Source organism: Cynocephalus volans, chromosome 2 (genome assembly GCF_027409185.1).
Source record: "Cynocephalus volans isolate mCynVol1 chromosome 2, mCynVol1.pri, whole genome shotgun sequence".
Lineage (NCBI taxonomy): Eukaryota > Metazoa > Chordata > Mammalia > Dermoptera > Cynocephalidae > Cynocephalus > Cynocephalus volans.
The window spans coordinates 153,167,523-153,190,396 of record NC_084461.1 but is presented as its reverse complement, the minus strand read 5'-3'; the positions used below and the strand labels follow the sequence as shown (position 1 = coordinate 153,190,396).

Sequence of the window (22,874 nt, the reverse complement as noted above, 5' to 3'; positions counted from 1 at the left end):
CTGACCTGGGACCCAGGTTGGGAAGGAGCCCTGGGCTCTTTCAGGCTTTAAGGGGAGTTTGTGCCGTTTGTTGGAAAAAGCCCCTGATTACTGGCTGAGAGAACATTGGTCAGGGGCCTAAACTTCCTGTCCACGCATTATGTGTTCATTCATTCACTCGGCCAACAACTACTGAAAGTGACTCAGGGCCCAGCCGGTGCTAAAGGTCACTAGGTGAAGAAATGTGGAGCAGCCCCAGGCACCCGCAGCTTCAACTTGTGAAATCTGCCTAAGGCCAGGCAACCATGGGTTCCATCCACCAGCTCTGCGACTCTGGAGGCTGCTCTCAATTGCGTCCTCTGTAAAATGGGGTCAACCACCTTTTCCTCCCAGAGTTGTCCTAAAGATTAAAGGAGAAATTTTCTAAAAAGCAGGGGAACAGCGCCTGGCAGGAGTTAAGTGCTCCACAATTGGGAATCGATGGCCTTGTTAACACGTACCCACGCGCCCTCACACATATTCACCACCTATTCACTGTTTTCTCGCTTTCGTTTCAATTATATCGTACGTGCATTTGTTGCAGTTTTTCTCTCTCTCCCCCCATCTCCCCGACTGTAAGCCCGGGAGACCAGTTCGCTGTCCATTTTGTAGATGAAGAAATCGAGCCCAGAGAGGTTAAGCAAGTTGCCCGAGATCAGAGCCGATAAGCAGCAGAACCGGGATTAGAACCGGGGAGTCCGGCTCTCCGGTCTGGCGGGGGACGGCGGCTCCCGCAGCAAACGGTTGCGGGAATGAATCGACATGTCAGTCATCGAACCGAGGGCGGACGCGAGCTCGTCCCCTCCCCCGGCGCGGCGGCTACGCGCCCGGACAAAGGCCCTGCGGGGGCCGGACGTGGCCGGCGGGGTCCGCGCGCCGGGGGCGGGAGCGGGGGCCAGGCCCTTTAAGGGGGGCGGGCCGGCGGCGCGGGGGGCGGGCCGGGGGCGGGCGGCGGCGGCGGCGGGGCCGGGCCGGAGCGAGCGCGGAGCGAAGGGCGGCGGCGGCGGCGGCTCGTGCTCGGCCGGGGCTCCGATCGCGCTCGGTTCCCGGCTTCAGGCCCGCGGCGGCTCGCCCCCCGCGCGCTCCGCAGCCCGCGCCCCCCGCGCCCGCGCTCGGCCCTGCGGCCGGCGGAGGAGCGGCCATGCCGCCCCGGCGCAGCATCGTGGAGGTGAAGGTGCTGGACGTGCAGAAGCGGCGGGTGCCCAACAAGCATTATGTGAGTGCGGCGCGGCCCCCACGCCCCCCCGAGCCCGCGCCCTGCCGGGGGCGATCGAGAGCCCCCCCAGCTCGGAAAACTTCTGCCTCCTGCGCTTCCCTGCCCCCCGCCCCTGCTCTCTCGCCTCGGCCCCGCCGCTCCGCTGCCCGGGTCTCTCCGGGCTCCTCCCCCTCGGCCCCTCCCCCTCGCCCTGTTCTCCCCCTCCATCCCTTCCTCCCGCCTGGTCCCCCTACTCGCCTCTCTGCCTCTCCTCTTCCTCTTTCTGTCTCCCCCTCGTTCCCCCTACTCCCGTCCTTCCCATCCGTGGAGAAGTCAGGCCCCAGCCTGTGTAGGGGACAGAGAGACGGAAAGGGGGGGAGAGAGAAATGCCGGTTCTCAGGCCGCCCGCCCTTCCCCTCCTTGACCAGAGACACTCAGACCAGCCACAGGTAGCCCCTGTAGGGATCGCCAAGTTTGGCCCCGTCCTATTAGAGGAGCCAGCCCGAGCAATGGAGATTTCTGGGAACGGATCATTTGAGTGGCTGCACCTTTAGAGGGTTAAAAAACAGTCCCTGCCGCCTCTCTCCAGTAACTTCTGTTTCAAAACGTACGAAAGTTTTCTTCTGGTATCTCCTTCTGTAGAATGGGAATGTTGTTTGGAGCTGGCAAGGACTTGAAAAAATGGGACAGTAGCGTCATTTTGCAGATGGGAAGGCTGAGGCTCAAAGAGGAGGCTGCAGGTTCTAGAACACCAAGCTGCAACCAGGCTTTCCCTGCCTCTGGAGGGTGGTCCTGGGGCACACGGTGACCTGCAGGTGCAAAGTGGCTTCCACAACAGCCTAGGGGCCATGTCTGCGGGTTCAGGTGGCCCTGGGACCACCTCACAGGTTCTGAGTGGAAGGATAATGTGGACCTGCGATAATGGGCCCAGATGAGGCCTTGGGGAGAGCCTCTCTACAGGAGGGAAGGGGCTGTGGTGTCTCTGGCGGTGAGAAGTGGGCAGTGGCAGAGCCTAGCCACGGAGAAGTTAACCAGGAAGGAAAAAAGCAAGAGGGAGGGAAAAAATCCTAACAAAGAAGTGTAGAACAATGAATAGACAAGGGCGTTGGCTGGCAAAATTCAGCTCCTGGGCCTCCCTGGAAGTATCTTTGAATCTATTTTTTTAAGAGGCTCCTTCTTATAAAGCAGATCTCCATGCCTTCCATGGATAGCCTGTAAAATTCTGAAAGGAGATAGCTGGGAGTCCACTCTGCACTCCTTACAAGAAAGGGTGTGCTGTGTGAGTCTGTATTGTTATTGGCGGAGCAGCCAGTTATTCAGCCCTTAGCCAGGCGGTGGGAAGCTATTTCCTGGACCTGTGGCATCTTTAAATAGAGTAAGTTTCCCTTGATTCCACAGCTGAGCTAAATTGTCTCTTTTTTTTCTTTTTCTTTTCTTTTCTTTTTTTCATTAACTGTTTCAAATGCTGCCAAATCTTGGTTTCTTGTTTGAGCCTGTTGAATGTGTAACTGAGTTGCCTGTCTGGTATGAAGACAGTTTTCACCAACATGGCAACAGAAGGTAGTATAGGATTCTGCATGCCAACTCCCACCAGACCTGTGAGCTGCAAAACCAGAGTAGATACAGTCACCAAGGGCTGGGCACTATCGTTGACTCTCTCCTGTCTTCTCCTGTCATGTGCGTTTAAGGTAGAGGTTCTTAAGCCCATTTGACAGATGAGGAAACTAAGGCTTAGAAAGGTGAGGTCCTGTGCCTGATGTAAATCCAGGTCTGTTAGATCCCAAAGACTGATGTTCACCAGATCATACCACTTCCCAAACCCCTATAGATTGCCTGAGCAAAGTCCTCTCAAAAACTGGGAAATCTGCCATATCATTTGTAATAACGCAGAAGCTTTTCATTTTCTGCTCAGTCAGATCCCTCCCTGCCACAGTTTTTTGGAGGTTCTGTAGCTTTTACGGGCCCCCTTAAAAGTCTCTATGTTAAAGCATAGATTGGGGTTCAGATCTGGGCCTCACAGCTTATGTGACCTCTCTGAGCCTCACTTTCCTTAACTGTAAGATGGAGATGATGGTGCCCACTTCCAAAAGGGAGCAACCATGTGACTGGCAGGATTGGAGTTCCATAACTGTTAGTTAGCTCATTATCTGTCTGCCTGGTGGCATCCATGTCACTGATTGGGAATATGCCGAAGTCATCTAGGGGGGAGGGGAGACTTCACCAAGAACTTGTTTTTCTGCATGTGGGTTTAGTCACTCATGTGATTCAAGGGGCCTGCTCCCTTCTAGCCAGCCTTTGGGCTCATCAGATGAGGAGGGGCCATGGGTTGAACTGAAGCCTGAGTCATCCACAGGAACAGATAAAATGTAGTGCCATGCTGGCAGGGGGTCTGAACCCAACAGAAACAGACTTCAGGCAACCACTGCCCCAGTTCTCAAGCCTTGCCCTGGCCCCACACACTCTCTGGAAAAAATGGGCATGGAGGCATCTGTTGGTGTACCTGGACTTTGACTCTGAAGCCACCCTGGAGAGATAGCATCAGCAAGGAAGTTGGACAGTCCTGGGCTCTACCTCTTCCTGCTGTGTGACTTTAAGCTTGTTGGTTTACCTCTCTGAGCTCCAGCTTCCATAATCTGTAAATTGTAAATACCACTGTATCACTCTAGGGCAGAATTTCTCAACCTCAACACTGTTGACATTTTAGGCTGGATCATTTTTTGCTGTGGGGGGCTGTCCTGTGCCTTGTAGGATGTTTAGCAGTATCCCTGACCTCTACCCACCAGATGCCAATAACAGCACCCTCCCCAATTGTGACAACCAGAAATGTTTCCAGGAATTGTTACATCCCACCAAGCCACTGCACTAGAATATACAGATCAGTTTGGGGGGATCCTGGTCACCACTGCCACTAATTCCCTACTGCCCCTCTTCCTGTTGCTATCTCACCCACTACCTGCTCATCACTCAGTTGCCTAGGAGGAAACAGGTCATAGGTGCTGTAAATGTCATTGGAGAACTGTACCTAGAGCTCAGGGCTGCCCATCAAGGCTGGGCCATCTGTTTCACCTGAAATGGCATCTTCTCCATGATAAGGATAGCATCCTCTCCAACCCCAACCCAAGCCTCATTCACCTGTGGGCAAAGATATCATCACTGGGCCCAGGGGCAGAGCCACAGGCCAGATCTGGAGAATCCTGGGAAAGGATCTCGCAGGGCCTCTGACATCTCAACAGTTAGGTTGACATAGTGATGTTACTGTTGTTTGGAGAGGGCCTCCCAATGTTGGAGGCAAGGAGATGAAGACTTTTGGGTTGCTGCCTTTCTCTGCCAGTGCCTTTTCTGCCCCAGAGCCTAGCGATTCCAGAATGAATGGAAAAGGGGCTTCCCAGTGTGTGTGACATCCTGGGAAGTTCAGCTAGGTTGTCTTCCAGCTTAAGGGGAGGAGGAAGTGCTCCTTGTAGGTTTTGTGGATTTTATTTGGATCACCCCATTTCCTGCACTGGAGAGGAGTGTACAGAAGCATTTGGTTTAGAAGAGAGTCTCATCAGCAGGTGCTGGAGATGCTGGCCTGCTCTGTCTTGAGACCTTTCAACGTTAAGAGGAGCAAGATGGTAGGAGTAGTCATAGCAGCAATACTAACAACAGTCAAAGTGTCTTCAGTTGCCCTGGGCTGGGCACTGGATTAAGCTCTCAGTGTCTGTTTAGTTGTCACGACAGCCCTTTAATCTAGGTACTTTTTCATTATGTTAATACAATATTTCAACTGTACAGCTACGTAGAATAAAATAATATCTATATATCTACCTTGCTGCTCTATCAGATCTCTACATTTTGCTGTGTTCGTTTCAAATCTTTTTTTTATTTTTCAAGGATTAAAGTATTAAAGACTCAAAGCCCCTGGTATACCCTCCCCAATATCACCCCTCCCCCCCCAAAAAAAACAGTGACCTGCATTCGATGTTTAACATTCCCATGCACTATTTACAAATAGACTAATAGGGCTGTCTGGTTATCTCAGTTGGTAAGAACGCAGTGTTGTAACACCAAAGTCAAGTTCGGATCCCCATACAAGCCAGCACCAAAAATAAATAAATAAATAAAAATAGACTAATAGGTGTGATTTTTTTCTTTAACAGCTTCATTGAGGTGTAATATACATACTATAACATTCCCCCTCCTTGTAAATGTGTAGAGCTGTGCAGTCATCACCACAGTCCAGCTTTATAACATTTCCATCATCCCTAAGAAGATCCCTCCCACCCATTTGCAGCCAATTCCCTTTCCACCCCAGCCCATGTAACTTTAATGTTTTTACCTTTTTTATACTCCCCCAAATCTTGTATTGTTTTGAGTGCTTTGAAACTGTATAAAAACATTGCACTTTTGAGATCTATGTTGATACACGTAACTCTACTTCATTTTAACTGCAATTTGGTATTCCATTTATGAATATCCCCCTATTTATTCAAGCTTCCATAGGGGACTTTTATGGTGTTTCCACCAGTTAACTTTTTTAGAACTGCCTCTTTGCACGTGTGCTGAGATAGTATTGCTGGCTCTTGGGTTTGTGCATTTTCAACTTTGTGTTTACATTCCCAGGAGCAGTATCTGTGGGCTCCCTTTGCTTTCTGTCCTTGTCAGCACTACAAATTGTCAGACTTTTCAGCTTTTACCAATCTGATAGGTGCAAAATAGTATCTGATGGTGGTGCTTGTTTGAGTTTCCCTGCTGGCTAGTGCGGTTGAGCAGCTTTCCACAGCATTATCGGCCATTTGAGTTTCTTCTTCTGAGAATTGTCTGCTTTTCTCCTTTGCCTCTTTTTCAATACGTTGGGTAATTTGTTTTCTATTGATTTGCAGGATTTATGTATATATTTAGGGTACTAATCCTTCAGGTAGTTACATTGGTGTTCCCATTTTTTCTTTGAGAAGACTGGAGGCTCAGAGAGGTAAAGGCATGTGCGTGAGGTCACACATCAAGGAATGGCTGCATGGGAATTAAGCCAGATGCCTTTGTGTCTGGGAGAGACATAGGACAGCCCTGTGATTCCACCACGGAGCTGAGTGACCTTGATGAGCCAGCCACCTATAGTTCTGGGCTCATTACCCCTTATATGAGATGCTGGGGCCATTCTAGGCCGTTCTCTGATCTCACCATTCATTCAGCCAGGATTTATGAAGTACAAGCCGCCACCAGCCCTTAGTCATTCTCGCTCCAGGAAAGCCCTGGGTGGGTTGTGATGGGAGATGGGTTGGCGGGCACTGTGCTGCCAGTCTTGAAACCTCCCTCCTCGATTTGCCAGGCTTGGGAAGCCCTGGAGTTGCTGCTGTGCTGAACAGCTGAGTTTCAAAGTGTGGAGCATGCCCTTATTAGGCATTACCAGCGTCCTCATCTCAGTGTCTAGGGGGCCTCCAGCTGGTGAGCTCAGTGGTCTGGAGCAAACCATGGATTTGCTCTGCAAATCAGCTGCATTCTCTTTTCCAGCCACCAGTTTCCTCCCTCCCTCCCTTCCCTGGCACCCCTTTTGTGGAAACAGGCAAGGCAGGGTAGCAAACTTGAGAGGAAAGCACTTGGGTGTTAGAGACCGACATGTCTGGGTGTAAGTTCCACGTGGCCTCAGGCAACTCACTTAACCCCCAACCTTACATTCTACATTTGTAAAATGAGTACAGTGACTTCCTTCTAGGACAATTGTGCCGGCTTCTTGATAATGTGTGCACTCAATCTGCACTCCTTTGCTACTGCTAGGGAAAAACAGCATTTTTCTACTAGCAGCATTTTTCTTACCAACTCACCAGAACCTCCCTGATGAGAAGACCTAGCTTTGAATCCTCTTCAAGCCCTTCTGGAGCTGGGTGTCCTTGCAGATTTACTACCTAAGGATCTGTAAAATGAGAGTAGTCATAGTTCTTACCTGCAAGTACAGGGCAGTTGTGAAGATTAACTGGTGTCACACAACACTGAGCCTGATGCATTGTGTGTAAAAGGCACTCAAAAAATGGTAGTCATGAAAAATACTACTAATGGTAATAACAGCCCTGATCTAACTCTCTGTGCTGCTTTCTTGCCTGGTGCCCCGAGAGCATTCTGCTTCATTCAAGAGGCATTTATGGGATGCCTGCACAAGGCTGGGCACCCTGCTGCTGCTGCTGGGATAGGCCATGAGCAAGACAGAGCCGTTCCTACTGATTCTACAGGTGGGTTCGTGTTCTGCACTGTGTCTGTATTACACAGGGGTAGGGCTTTCTTAATACCCCATGGGTAGGTTTTTTAAATGGCCATTGATTGCTTCTGATTGAAAAAAATGGGTGCCCATCACAGAGGCAAGTTTGCCAGGTGAGTGGCAAGCAGAGGGCTTTTTTGTGTCAGTGTTGTCCTGGATGCTCTGCTAGTGACCTGATCACCTGCACGCCTCCATCCCAATCCCCCTGCCCCAGGGGTGCAAGGAGCCAGGCCCTCACCATACCTGGAGGGTCATCTCAATGGGAGATGCCCCAGCCTGCTTTTCTTACACTCTGGGCTCCTGAAGGTGTCTCAAGGTCAAAGGAGGTGGAACTATCATATCTTCAAATTATTTAAATGTCACTTTAGTTCAAACTTTGAATCTCCTGGCATATCAGACAGCTTGGATTCAAATCCCTGCTTTGCCACTTACCAACTGTGTGACCTCAGACAAATTACTGACCCTCTCTGTGCCTTAGTTTTCTCATCTATAAAAAGGGGATAATAATATTTCCAATTTCATAGGGCTAATGTGAGGATTAGACGGGTCTATCTTGTCAGGGCTTGATAACAGTGAGCTATAATAGTGGCGGGCTAGATTAGGAGAATACAAACAGTATCATTTGATAGTAAAAAGTTGGTAACCACTTAAACACCTATCAGTAGAGAACAAAATAAATAGAATGTGCTACATCCACATGCTAGAAAACCATCAAGATGGTAAAACTGTATCCATCTTCTGTCATGGGAATATTAAATAGTAAAAGCTGGTTGTAAAATAACATGCTCAGACTGATTCCTACCTGATTACAGAGGAAAGACAGAAATATGTGTCTATGTAAGCCTAGAAATATAGCTGATAAAATATGTCACTTTTTTTTTTTTTTTTTTGCTTGTCTGGGTTTTTCCAAATGTTCTGCAGTGAACACATATCGCTGTTTTTAGTAAAAATAAAAAACAGCAAATGTTCATTTTAAAAAAGAAGCAGCAGCGCCAAACTGTGGCAGCTCTAGCCAGGTTCCCACATCCTGCCGCCCTGCCTGCCCTGTCCAGAGCATTCTCGGGACTCCTCAGAGAGCCTGTCCCTCCTAACTAGGCACCAGCCACTCCTCTCCTCGGCCACTCTTCTCCCACTCCTGCCACAGATGGGGGTCTCTCTGTGAGATGAGAGATGTGGCTTTCCAGGCTGCGAGCTGGAGAAGTGGAAAGTGATGAGTTTAAAATGCCATGAGGGAAGGCCTGGGCAGATGCTTTTCTAGTTAAAATGCTCCTTGCTCAGCAAGTCTAGGCCCTTTACCGTGGTGCTTGTAGCGGCATTAGGGTTGGAAAGAATTGCAGTTCTGAGTTCTGCAGACCCACTGTGGTCTGTACCCTGAGGTCACGGGAGTGGCAGAAAGGTCGTTCCATGTGAGAGGTGTGCCCCGCACCCCACTCCCCTCCCACCCACCTGGAGGTGCAGAGAGGTCAACAAGCAGCACAATTATCATGCTGCCAAAAAAGGAGGAACAGAGAGGCCACACTATTCAGTTGTACTTCTCATCTGCGGCACTCATACCCTGGTTGCAAACTGTGCATCCTTTTTTCCTTGGGGAAAGAGCTGTGGCGAAGAAGTGGGCTGGCTTCACATGACTCAGTTTTCCCCTTCCCCTTGGAGATGAAGGCCAGCCATGGGTCCCTGCAACTGCGGGAAGGGAGCCACCATGGCTGAGCAGCCTGTTAGTCTGGTGGGTCCAGCCCACCAGGATGGGTTGTGAGCACCCACCCTTTAGCTGAAGGAGAAGACAAGACTTACTCAGAGGGCCATGTGGCTTGTGCAGTTGGAGACTCGGTTCTAATCTGCCTCTGTCGTTCTCTCGCTATTGGCCTTGAGCCTTCTCCTCTGGGAAGTGGGTGGCTTTGTTGGAGAGATTCAAAAAGCTTTTGTGCAGAATGCCTTTAGGAGGGGCACTGCTGGGACAATGGTCTGTGGAGTTTCCTGGCCTGGGGTAGTGCCCAGAAGCTAAGGCTCTGTGGTCCCTTTCCTGGGGCCCTTGTCAGTGGGATTGGCCACACCTTGGGTCGAGGTGGCATCCCTTGCCCTCCAGTTGACATTGGAGCCAGCTAATGTGATAGATCTCAGAGGCTCAGTGTCTCCAGCCATGGGCCAGTGCGCAGAGGCCAGTGCGGCTGTTTCCGTGGGACTCTGCCTGTGCCAGCAGCCTGCAGGCCCCAGCTTTGTCACAAGCTCCCCCACCCCATTCCAAACTGCAGAGTATTCTTCCTCATTACTTGCTGGCCCAGATGCAAGCCTGCAGGCGGGGCCCTGATTCCAAGCCCAGGGCCTTCTTCATGTGGTGAAGGGAGCAGGGGCTGGAGCTGGGGCAGAGCTCTACCGCCTGCTTCTGCAGCCCAGTCTCAGGCCGTCCCAGGGCTAAGGGTTGCCAGACTTAGGAAATGAAGATACAGGATGCCCAGTTCGATTTGAATTTCAGTAAACATGCAATATTTGGGACATGTTTACACTAAACAATTATTCGTTGTTTATCCAAAATTCAAATTTTACTGGACATCCTGTACTTTATTTAGCAATGCTGCCAGAATGCTGCCACTTTGGAAAAACAACAACTGAAGAACCAGCCTATGTTGTAATATCAACAGTGTTTCTTGAGAATTCACTGAACAAATATAAGTCTCTAGGAGCCAGGTAAGCACAGGAATGATATATGGATAAGCGACTGAAGATTGAGATCTCAAGGAGGTCAGTGTCCTGAGAAGGACAGATACGTCATTTCGGGGCTAGTCTGGAACCTAGGGAATGGGCAGAGGCCTATGCCCTTGGCTTCTGGGGGACTTGGGCTAGGGGAAGGCAGCACGGTGGAGGTGACCCAAGGCTGATCACAAAGGGAGGGCTGTTGCAAGTAGACAAAGGTAAAGGAATTTCGGGCAAAGAGAACAGGAAGGCAAAGAAGTGGGAACCCTGGTACGTGGCATGTTTGGAAAAGCAGAAGAGATCTGAGTGGTGGAGATGAAGCTTCATGGGTAGGTGGGGACCAAAAGGACCTGGAGCTCCTGACTGTCCTGAGAACCACAGAAGGATAGAAGGTGTGAGCCCCACCACCAGGAAGGCCATAGCCCTAGCCCAGCACATGAGAGCTAGGGCCAGGATTCAGGAGCAGAGGCTGCCCAAAATGGAAGTCCCTGGAGTAGCTGGGAGGAGCTGGTACCCAGGGCACGCCTGGCTTGATGGGTGAATTGGAAGGCTTTCCACAGAAGAATGGAGGGGGCAGAGCACAGACAAACCCAGAGCACCTGTCCAAATGGAGGGCTGGGTGTGGACAGTGGAGGTGAAGGTAGAGAGCAGGGAGGGGAATTATTAGAGGGAACTGTGAAAGCCAGTGAGAATTCTGAAATTTGGGGGGAATTGAATAACTCCAGACTTGTTTTGTTCCCAAGATTTAATAATTATTGTTATTATAGAATAGCTATCATTTATCTGAGTGCTTATGTGCTCAAGGCTTTTCATGCTTTATGTCACTGAATCCATAGCAGCTATGTGAGATAAAGAGTATTAGTCAGGATTCTTGGGTTGCAAGTGACAGAAACAACCTGGCTAACCTAAGCCAGAAGGAATATGTTAGAAGGACAGGGCTGGCAGAATCAAGGGGAAAACTCAGCACCTGATCTCAGAAAGAACATGGGCAGCTGGAGTCAACCAGGGAATAGAAACTACCAGTTGGCATCAGCTACTCCATCCTCAGGAAGCCACTCCATCCTTTCTTCAGACCTTTTGTCCACTCCAGAGTGCAGTTGCAGGAAGAGAGGATCTGATTGGCCAGGCTTGACCAGGCAGAGGTGGGATATTGTGATTGAGAGTCCCACTGAAATTGCAAGTAGTGAGTGGAATAGTTGTCAAATGAGATTCAGGGTACTATTGCTGAAAGAAGGGGCATGGAGCCTGTGTGGGCAGAAACAGCCAATGTCTGCCACATCAGTACTGTTATTAGCCCATTTCACAAATGTGGATACTGGGGCTTAAAAGGTAAAGCAATTTGCCCAGGACCACACTCAGCTCTACTGCCTATCATTGACTGTAAATAAGGGTAAAATCAACTCACCACCCCACACTCCAGACATGAAGGGAAAAGTTGCCTTAAAGCACATAGGATGGTATCTTCTCCTCTGCTTAATGAAGCAGAATTGCATAGACACCCCCTCCACCCCCACCCCACCCCCGCTGCGCTGGCAAAGGAAGCTAGAACCCATGCAGTGGCGTCACCATTTCCTCCTCTCCAGCCAAGGTGTGAATCAGCAGCCTGTGGCTTCGGGCCACCCTTGGCTTCCAGTCAGTTCCACAGATGTGGGATTATTGTCTGTCCTGGGCCAGGTCTGGCCCACAGCCAGAGGGAGGCTGAGATGACCAGGCACAGCGTTGTCCTCACAGAGGTCACCATCTGCTTAGAACGCATCACCATAGGAAAGGCTGGCCCGGGGCTGTGAGGACAGGGCAGGGGTCGGAAGCCGGGCCTACCCATTCCCTGCTAGGACAGAGACGTGCACTCTCAGCAGGTGTCAAAAGGAGGTGGGAACTCTGGGACTGAGAAGGCCAACTAGCAGAGGGGTTCTTAATGTGGGTAGAATTCAGAGGGTCCTTGAACTTGGAAGGGGAAATTCCAACTTAATTTTCACTCTTCCACTGAAATTTTGCATTGCCTTCCATTAGGAATGAAGGCAACAACCCTCAGTGATATTAGTAATGCATACCTGTGACTTTGTCACCAATAGAAATTCGCTGATATTTTCATCTCACTTTACACTTGTTGATGGATCTGCATAGATCGTTCCTGCTCCTCACTACTTCAAACTTGTGGTGCCATTCAACCACCACTAGACTTTATGTTGTTTTAATTAAAATGTACCTATATTCACAATTTTGTTTTTTGAAACATTTGATAGTAATGCAGTTTAATTAATTTCATTTGGAATCCTGTGTGTTTTATTCATTTTAAATTCTTCTGAGAAGGGGTCTGTAAGTTTCATCAGACTCCCAAAGGGGTCTGTGGATCCATGTCTCCAAAAAAGGAAGTTTCAGAGGTGGACTTGAAAGCCAGACAGCATGGGTTTGACCTGGTTCTGCCAGATACTGGCTGTGCAACCTTGAGTAAGTGACTTAATCTCTCTGTGCCTCAGTTTCCTCCTCTGTAATATGAGGGTAAGAATAGTATCTACTGTGGATTATTCGTGTGAAGGATTTAGAGCAGTTCCTGGCATATAAACGTGCTGAATAAATGGTTACCTGTTATTATTATCTTTACTATCATCATCATTTGTCTCACTAATGATATGCATTTTTAACAAGGAACTCCAAATGACCTGGCACAGGCAGTCTGGAATGACCACATGTTAAGAAACATACTCCAAATGAACTAGACCAGGACGCACCCGTAAAATTTAAAGCAGTTTTCCCCGAAGATTTATATATTTGGATATTCAGCATTGTGTTAATTAAAACAATGTTCAAAGTAGTCTATATGTTTATCATTGGAGGCATGATTAAATAAATGATAACAACCTTACAGTAAATGGACCCAGAGCACCCACCTCCTTTAAAAATGGTTTTTCAAAGAATTTTCAGGGCTGGCTGGTTAGCTCAGTTGGTTAGAAAGTGATGTTATAACACTTTGGTCAAGGGTTCAGATTCCCTTACCAGCCAGCTGCCAAAAAAAATTTTTTCTTTTTAATGAAATGGGGAAATGCTCTCCATATAATGCAAGTGAAAAAGACAAGTCATATATATAGTAGAGTGATCTTAATTTCAAAAAATATTTCTAAGTATAGAAAAAGGGTCTGGGAAGGAGTTTGCTCGAAGTACCATCTCTGGTGGTAGAAATGTGGACAGTTTTTAAGACCTCCGACTCTGCAGTCAGACTGCTCCCCATCAGCCGGGTTGAACAAGTTCCTTTAACTTCCTGGGCCTGACTTTCCTAACATTCCTGGACAGAGTGGAAACAGTGATATGATGCAGCCTCATAGGACTGCTAAATAGAGTGCATTAAGCACATTCTAGACCCTTGAATGTTGTTAGTGATTACATTAAATTGTATGTATTTTATTTATTATCCAAGTTTTCTCTAGAGGGAGAGGACAATGTAGGATGGCATGAAAGTCCACACAGAGCTCAAATTGGGACTGGGGGGATTAGTCTGTGCAGGATTAGGAACCCAGCAAGAGGGAGGGGGCAGGGAGTGGTCAAGGGTACCCACAGAATCTGACCTTCAGGAACCACATATGAGTTCATGCAGGAAAAGGGGCTCCTTGGCTTTACAAAGTTTGAAACCCAGCTGTGCATCCCCCTATCTCTGATCTGGTGCAGAAATGCCTCCTCCTTCTCTTATGACACTCCTGATAGGTGGCTGTCCCCAGGGTCTGAGAGCTCACTCTGTCTACATTCTTATCTAGTTCTTTTCTCCTCCCTACCCCTAAGCCCTGTGGAACAGGAGGATGAGGCTGGATTCAGGTTAGGGGGTTGTTAAGGGAGCATCCTAGACCAGCCTTTTTCTGGGCACCTCTTCCCATTACCTCACAAGGGTGGCCAGCTTTGATGCTGGGGCTCCCAGTGTACCAACCCCACTGTGACACCCTGTCCTGGCCTAGAATAGATGCCTAGGCCCTCTCAGTCCCAAGGTCCCATGATTCTAGGGCAGCAGCCACTTGATGTCCTTGGAGCTGAGATGGAACCAAATTCCACGTGATGACTGCATGCTGGCAACAGGCCAAACAGTGTGTCACAGTGGTTAAGGCACAAGCTTTTGAGACAGCCAAACCTGAGTGCAAATCCTGGCTTTGTTACTTTCCAGTTGTGGGATTTGGGGTGGGTTACTTAACCTCTCAGAACCTCAGTATCTTCTTTACCTACATATGGGGGGAAGGGGACCATCACAGCACCTGACACATAGTAAACACTGAAGTGAAAAGTAACCGTAATTCTTAGTCTAGTCCAGTGGACACAGGTGATCTAACCTTTGGGATGCAGTTAGGTGAAGTATATGGAGTTGTCAATTTGACCTGCAGAAATGGCAGTTTCACTTGGTTCACCCTGATGGTTTGGGATTGATTTGGGTCTGAGGAACCCACTCGGCTTACATAGGAGGTGGTTAGGGCCACAACTATACCAGGTGTCTTATAGACATTATCCCATTTACACTTTACAGCAGCCCCTGAGAGACAGGTAATAGTGTTATTAACACTGATGAAAGGATTAACTGGCAGGAGCCTGACCAGTAGAAAGGATATGCTCATTAAATGTAAATTCATGTGGTTTTGCTGTTTTTCATTTAAAGGGAGCCACTGAGAAACTCTAAGGAGAAGGGCATTCAGGTTAGATGCTGTGTTTTAGAAATATCCCCATTGGGGTGAGGAGGCTGCTGCTGACATCCAGGAATGAGGTGGCCTGGGCCTGAGCTGAGGCTGTGTGCATGCAGGGGAGAGGTGGTGAGGAGGTGGCATGAGGGCTGAGAGAAGACGGGGAATGAGCAAAGGAGGGGGAGGACCCAGGCCGAGAGCCAGCTGCCCAGGCTGTCTGGGGGAGCCAGAGAAGATGAACGCAGTTGCTTCTGGCCCACACTACCATTTGTCACCTTGTTCTCCTGGTTAGGAATGGGTATTCCAGAGTCAAGCAAACCCGAGTTCTAATTCTGGCATCCTCCCTAACCAGCTGTGTGACTTTGGGCAAAAGACCTAACCTCTCTGAACATCAGCTGCAAAATGGGTCCAATAATAAGCTCCACTTGATGGAGTTTCCTGAGAGCAGAGTGCTGGGGATTTAGCAAGTGCTCATTAGGTGATGGTCCCCAGCTAGAGAATTCCTACTTACCCATAAAGATCCAACATGAAGTTTCTTCATCTGGAAAGCCTCCCCAAGCTCTACCAGCAGAATCAGCCCTGATCCCCTTTGTAAAGTGCTTAGGAGTGAAAGAACTCTACTGATGTCTTCTCTGTTGAGCACCTACTGTGTGCCAGGCACTATGCTGGGTCCTTCAGGTGTGAGCTGAGACCCATCTGACCATATTTCCTGGCTTTTTCTCCCACATCACACATTCTGAGTTTAGTTTTTGTCTCTGACATATGCTGCTGTGTGACTCTGGGTAAGCCAGTTACCCTCTCTGAGTCTCTAGATCCAGTGACATACCATAAAGGAAGTACTTAGTATAGTGCACAATCAGCCCAATAAATGTGGTCCATTTTGATTCCTATTCGTTGCTTGGAGGATGTGTGGGATTGCTTCTTTGCCATCTTTGTCCTGTGCTCCTTCAGGACAGTCTTGATCCTTACTGCTCTTGTTGGCTGCTTAATTCACTATAGGCAGCCCTGTCCACACAGGAGAGGCCCCAACTTGAAATCTTTTGCCCAGCTCTGTTTCCTGCATTGCCCAGGCTCCTCCAAGTCCTGGCAGCCTTCGAGATCTCAACAAGCCCTCAGTGCCTGCCCTGGAGATTTTCCTAGAAAGCCAGCCTTCAGGTTGGTTTCAGCCGAGCCTGGACTCCAGCTGCCAGCACCTCTGCTTGCCATTGGAAAGTTCCCCATGCTGCCTCAGGCCAGATGTGTGCGGAGATCAGGACGTGAGTTGGCAGCCAGAGGCTCAGGCAGGAGCTGCACGCCCGGACCAGCGGGTGTTTCCACTAGTTCAATGTCTCAGTCTGGAAGAGTGGAGGTGTCGGCCTGGCCAGCCCTGGAAGTGGTGCCTGCTGCCCATCCCTCTGGATAAGATGCCAGCAATTAGGGGAAAATGGGCTCAGAGGGTGGGCAACACTGTGTGTGCTCAGAGGGGGCTGTTGATCCAGTTTCACGGTGTGACATTCCTGACTTTTCCTTTTAACATGTCTTACATCGCAAGATTTGAATTGGCTCAAGGGTAATGGTTACTCAGTCAGTCCGAGCCTCCAGTGTCTCATCTCCGGAACAAGGTTATTAGTGATGGCACTGGAAGCTGTCTCTGGCCAGGCAGAGTGCCAAGCACCTGTCATGCAGTAGCTCCTTTAATCCACAGCCAACCCATAAAGTAGGTGCTGTTATCCTCTTCATTGTGCAGATGAGGAAGTGGAGGCCACCGCGGTGAAGTGACTTGCAGAGTCACAGTAGCCTCAAGCTGTGGGGCCGAGGTTCATACCCGGCTACTCAAACGCCAGTGTCTGTGTCTTTTTTTAGTGATATTAAGGAGTGATTGTTATTTTAAATTTTTTACTTTACATGCATACAGTAAAATTCCCTTTTTTGGTATAGCATTCTGTAATGCACAGGTTCCAGAAACCACCACCACAGACAGGATACAGAACAATGTCAACACCCCCAAAGAATTCCCTCTGGTTCTCCTGTCTCTTAAATGCAGTGGGACGAGGCTTCCATATGGAATGTAAGTCACTCCTGGGCTGTTCTCTTTTTCTCCATTATCCATTCAGAGAAACTGTGCGGTGGAACTGGACTTCTCTAGCTGGGCCGGGCCCCATGTCTGCATTCCCCTCTGTGACAAAGCCAGTTCTGTTTCTGGAACCCTTGGCAGCTGAGCTGTTCATTCAGCCTTTTCAGAAGCATTGTTACTTTCCCAACATAGAGAGCCTTGAGTGAGGTCACCTTTAATTTTGGCTTTTTGTCTCTCTGCCTGTCTGTCTTCCACCAGACATTTCCTGAGTGCCCACTGTTGCCAGGCCCTAGGGGGACCGTGGTAAACAAGACAGACCCAGTCCCTGCTCCTTGAGGGCTCCCAGGGGAGTGGGGATGACAGTCATGCCACGGACCAGTGCCCTCAGGAAGAACAGGTGCTGAGGGCAGCCCTAGCAGTGGGAACCCAGAGAATGGGAGCTAGACCCGGACATGGGCTATCCAGTAAGTCTTCCCAGGGAGGTGACCTCTATGCTGCTACTGGAGAAATGAAAATGAGCAAGGCAGGGGAAGGGAGAGAAAATGTTCCCTTCTGCAAGTATATGAATGCATAAGTGAACTGAAGAGTCTGAAGCTGGGAGAGAGACCACTCCTCTCTCCCATCTCCTCCCCCACTTCCTGGCCTGGCACACCTCTGCACACAGGTATAATTGGAGCCCTCAGCTCCATCATCCATCCAAGTCTTTGCTGCATGCAGTATGGACAAAGAACGGTCAGAACACAGCCCTGAATCTGGAGCGTCTTATCTGATGCTAAACACCACAAGCACTTGTATTTGGGCACTATTACAAGCATTCACTTAATTGAAAAAATTGGAAAAAAAAGAAAAATTGGCAGCTAGCCACCCCAAGTGTGTCACGTGCTATGGCGCCTGAGCTGGGTGATTCCTGACACAGACTTGGGGACAGGAAATCTGTGGCCAAGGGCCAGGAGAGCTGAAGAAGAAGGGACTTAAGTGGCTGACAGGGCTGGGATTGACCCTCACGTCACTCACTTCCCAGCTGCTTGATCTTAGGCGCAGCACTGCTGTATGCCTTGGTTTCTTCCTCTCCTGCTTAAGCACTTCCGGTGGTGATGCTGCTCTGGGGTGTTGGGAAATCAAACAAACTACAGGGTTTTGCAATTCCAAAAAGAGGTTGGAGGCGCTGACCTACATAGGCCAGATGTTGGGTAGACAGCTGAGGAGTCAACAGATCGGAACCAAAGGGACCTCATGGTCTGCAGAAAGAGCAGCAGAATCGTGTTTCCCATTAGTTAAGCCTTCAGAGCTCATCCAACTGCCTCTGTCCCTTCTCTCTCTCCTCTGCCCGCTCTCTCTCTCTCTCTCTCTCTCTCTATCCCTCTCTCCTCCCTCTCCCCATGTCCCCCACTTTCCCCCCTCCATCCCCCCAGCCCCCCATCCCAGGACTATGCTTATCCACCTTGGGCCTGTGTGGCCAGGTCAGCATATTGCCAGAGGGGTGCTTCTGGAGCCCAGTCAGTCATTAATTACCAAACTCTTCCCAAGATCTGCCAACTCAGAAACCCAACCAGTGTAGGAGCTTAATGGGGGCAGGGAACGGATCACACCCACCTATTACAATTAGTTCCTGAAACTGAGGTCTATAGACTCCTAGGCACCCACAGACATAATCCTGAAAGCACTCACTGCAGGAAATTGGTTCATCTGGAGCTTGAAACTAGCACTGCTGCTCGATTTTAATGATTTTGTACTTGAGCCTGCTTTGGCTGCAGAGCAGGACAACTTTAGTTATCATGGGCTCATGATTGCTGCAGAAACTTGTGTGGCCTATGAGCAGAAGCCTCAACCTCTCAGTGCACTGCACGAGAGACAAGGTTTTTCCTCCCTCCCTCTGAAAAGTGCTCTGCCATTTCTTAGGTATGAGAAACAGCATTCCAGAGCAGAGGGCTCCATCCTCAGTTCCTACCAAGGGGGGCCCTGGCTTCTGGTTCCAACTCTCCTTCCTACTTACTGTGTGGCCTTGGGCAAATTCCTTCCCTCTCTGGCCTCATATCACTAGCTCTAAAATAAAGGATGGTCTAGAGCAGGATTTTCAAACATTTTGAAGTCTTGGAACCCTCTGCTGTCTGTCTGAAGTAGACAAAGCAGGGCTGGGGCCAGAGGAGGAGCCCAGGCCCTGTTTAAAAGCTCCACTGATGGTTGCCCTGTGGCAATGCGGAACTACAGTGTTTGGCGATTTGGCCTGCTGGCTGCAGGGTTTTGCCCTTTATCATATATAGAAGAGCTAAAAATGGCACTGCCCTATGGAAATCGGTGCACAGACCAGAGGCACACCCACTTAGCCTCTCCAGGATGCTGGGGCTTCTTGGAGGCCATTTTCACCACTGGCCTAAGTCACTTATAAGAGTTCTCTAGATATAAAGTTCTCTAGGCAGGTCATTGTACAGGAGGCCCAGAGGGGCACAGGGAACTTACAAGGAAATTCAGACACTCTCACGGAAGTGGGAAGAGTCCACAGCTGAAAGTGTATCCCTAAGAAAGTCAGTGCACCTCTTGGCCCCTCCATATCTCAGTGTGTAAAATGGAGGTGTTGATCTAGATCAGGAGTGCCAAGTATGTAGCATGCATCTGACCGCATATGACCAGTCTTTGTTCCCACCCCCACCCCTACTCCACACCCTACACCCTGTTCCTGTGGCAGACATTACTAATGGATCACAGAGCTGTCTTGCTGATGCTCCTTTCTTCAAGGCCCCTGCAGGGAAACAGCCCCAGCTCCACTCATGCCATCTCTTTAGATGTTTCCTTTGGTCACCCAGGTCGTTCCAGGCCACCCACCAGCATTGTAGAGCCAGGAGAGGACTTCTAACTTAAGAAAGATTCTAGCCCGTTGGTGTATAAACAACAAAACTCCAGGTACAGTGAGAATGGCAAGGAATTCCACTATAGCAGGACTGTTCATAATCTCAATCCTACCGGCACCAGCACAATTTTTGACATGGCCACAAACTCCCGGTACTATATATTCTCCCTGCCCCAAACCCGCACCCCCCAGGCTGGCCGGTACAGGGATTGATCCCTGGACCTTGATGTTATCAGCACTGTGTTCTAACCAACTGAGCCAGCTGGCCAGCCCTACTATATATTCTTAATACAGTATTTTCTTCAAATGGACTCACTTTTTTACTTAAATTACTTTTCAAGGGAAACTTTAGCTGTCTGCCATAAATGGAAAACCAGTAGTAGCACTTGCTAGAAATAGAAGGAAATGAAATTCAAAGGCAAAAGCCAATCAATGTGTCACATTCTTCCTGGCTAGGGTTGCCTGCCCTGAGGTCTTCCATTCCTTCTTTAAGAAAGGAGACCAACAAGGGTTGGAGAGGGTATCAAAGATCCCTTTGTGCCACCTATCTGAGCCAGGCAGGAGGACGGGAAGAGAACAGCAAAGAAACTAACTTTCTCACTGTGGAATTCCATGCAGCTTAGTGCTGAGTCCCTGAATCACCTAAAACCAGCTCCTGTACCCCCAGCTCCTGCACACCTTGGGAAACAGTGATCTAAGAAGACTGTGACTTTGAAAATCCCTTGAACCACATCCTTCCCCTCCATCCCCACACCCCCTACCCCCAAAAATCAAACCTCTAGCCACTGCATCCCCTGACCAAAATATAATAGCTTTGTCATGTGACCAATGCGACAGTCCCACCCCTTCTAATATCAGCCAGGAATTTCAGCTGGGTTCTTTGCCAGCCTTAGAAACCCCCCTGAATAGATTTGCAAAGCAAAGTGAGGTTGGAGGACATTCCTGTGTGCCTCAGAGATTTTATTAGTGGGGCAAATCCACCTTCTCATGTTTTCGAGTTCACATGATGAAAACCTGTGAGATCACAGTGCTCCCAAGGCAGGAAGCAGCTGTTTCATATCATTTTTCCCTGGGGATGGCATGCTGATGGAGTTCTGGGGTCTTTCCAGGATCTGCAGCCATGTGTGGAGATCTGGGCCAGTGGGTCGGCAGGAAGGAAGCATGTCAGTTAACCCAGCAGTGCCTTGTCTTGTGGAGGCATCCTGGCCCATTTCTGAACCACTATTTAGCTTTGCCTGGGGCTTTTCAAGGGCCTCTAAGCTTTATTTTGTCTTAAATCTTTATAGAAGGAAGAACTGACCCCCTTGGCTGTGGACACTTAAAAATGGAGCCTAAATTTCTGCATGCTTAATGGCAACCCTCTGGGCACTGGGTGCCCCACAAGGGGAGGTTAAGGGTTGGTCAACATACAGTGGACGTTTTCCCTCAAGTCCCAGCCATGAGCAGAGATTCTACCCAGCATGTATTTCATTTATGGAGCTTTAAAAAAAAATGTTGTTTGATCTTTACAATAGCCTGTGAAGTAGGAAGGACAAGTATCCTTATTGCCTTTTTTAGAGAACCCAGAGGTTCCAAAACACCAAGGACTTACCTAATTCCCATAGTAAGTTCCGAGCTGAGGCCCAACTGCCAGCTGTATCCCAGCCATGGAGAGCCAGCATCTTCCCACCCCCACGTGGGGGTGTCCCTATACCATCAGCTGTACTGGTACCCAGTAGGTACTCTGTGATCTGGAAGGATGTCATTTCCAAGGGATGGCCCTAGGACAGAGCCAGGGTAACAGAGGAGATGCTGGCCTGGGGTTTAAGACAAGAAGTTTCTCCATGGATAGATTTCTTCCTGTGCTCCTAAAAAAGCCAAGGGATTAGTTCTTCCATGAATAATTTTTTTTTTAAATTATAAAAGAAACTATATTGTATAAAATCGGAAAATACAGAAAGCATCAAGAACAGAATAAAAAGTCCTTCATATCCCCGCCAATCCAATCTGCTGACATGTATACATACACTATAGTCAATCCTCATTACTCATGGATTTCATCATTGTGAATTTGCCTACTTGCTAAAATTTATTTGTAACCCAAAATCAATAAAGCACCTCTGCCAGCATTTGGGGACATGGGTATGTGTAGAGTGGTGAAAAATTTGAGTCACCCAATGTGCACGTTCCTGGCTTAGGTCTAACAAGTTGACACTCTGCCTTCTCCTCCCAGCTTTCCTACTCTAGACAAGTATCCTTTTCCTAGTCTTAGTGCCATTTTTTTACATTTTTTGTGCTTTTTGTGGGTGATTTCACTGTTTAAAATCGCCAGATGTAGGGCTGACATGCTGTCTGGTGATCCTAAGCACAAGAAGGTGTGATGTGCCTACGGAGAACATATGTGAGTTAGATAAGCTTCGTTCAGGAACAGCTTGTAGTGCTGTTGGCCGCTAAGTTCAATGTCAATCAGTTAGTGATATATGAGGTACTCCAAAAAGTTCATAGAAAAATTGGTATTATCTTTTAATTCTACTTTTCCATGAACTTTTTGGAGTACCCTCTGTATTGGTCCATTTTCTGTGCTTGTCATGGCATACCTGAAACTGAGTAATGGGTAAAGAAAATGAAATTTATTTCTTACAGTTTTGGAGGCTGGGAGGTCTACACTACAGGGCCACATCTGGTGAGGGCCTTCTTGGTGGTGACTCTACAGCAGCATAGGGTATCTCATAGGAAGAATGGCAAGAGCGAGCGTGAGCTAACCTTCTCACTTGTCCTCCTTATAAAGCCATCCTTATAAAGCCATCAGAACCATTCCCATTACTCCATGAATGGATCAATCCATTCATGAGGGCAGAGTCCTCACAATCTAATCACCTCTTAAAGGCCCCACCTTTCAGATACTATAATTGGATTTCCCACCCTCTTAATACTGTTACCGTGGAGATCAAGTTTCCAGTACATGAACTCTTGGGGGACACATTTGACCCATAGCACCCTCATATTAAATAAGGTGTCTTATTTAAACAGAAACACTCATACAACACAATTATATATTGATCACTGGATGAAAATGTGATTAGAGACTCAAAGGACCCTAACCCTATATTTCTCCTAGGAGCAATGGTTAAATATTTTATAAATCAGTGTGTTCAGTGATGTTGTAGAATATAACTACCACAGGGCTGGCTGGTTAGTTCAGTTGGTTAGAGCATAGCCTTGTT

At 48.6% G+C, this 22,874-nt stretch overlaps 1 protein-coding gene across 1 annotated transcript in view; it reads left to right on the top strand.

Annotated features, from left to right (window-relative positions):
• Positions 1 to 1,159: 1,159 nt before the first annotated feature.
• The window catches only part of SH3PXD2B (SH3 and PX domains 2B), a 98,036-nt gene continuing 76,321 nt past the window's right edge, over positions 1,160 to 22,874 (top strand). Inside the window, exon 1 of the mRNA XM_063087512.1 lies at positions 1,160 to 1,234. Within this exon, the coding sequence (XP_062943582.1) occupies positions 1,160 to 1,234 (75 nt within the window). The remainder of the gene's footprint in view (positions 1,235 to 22,874) is intronic.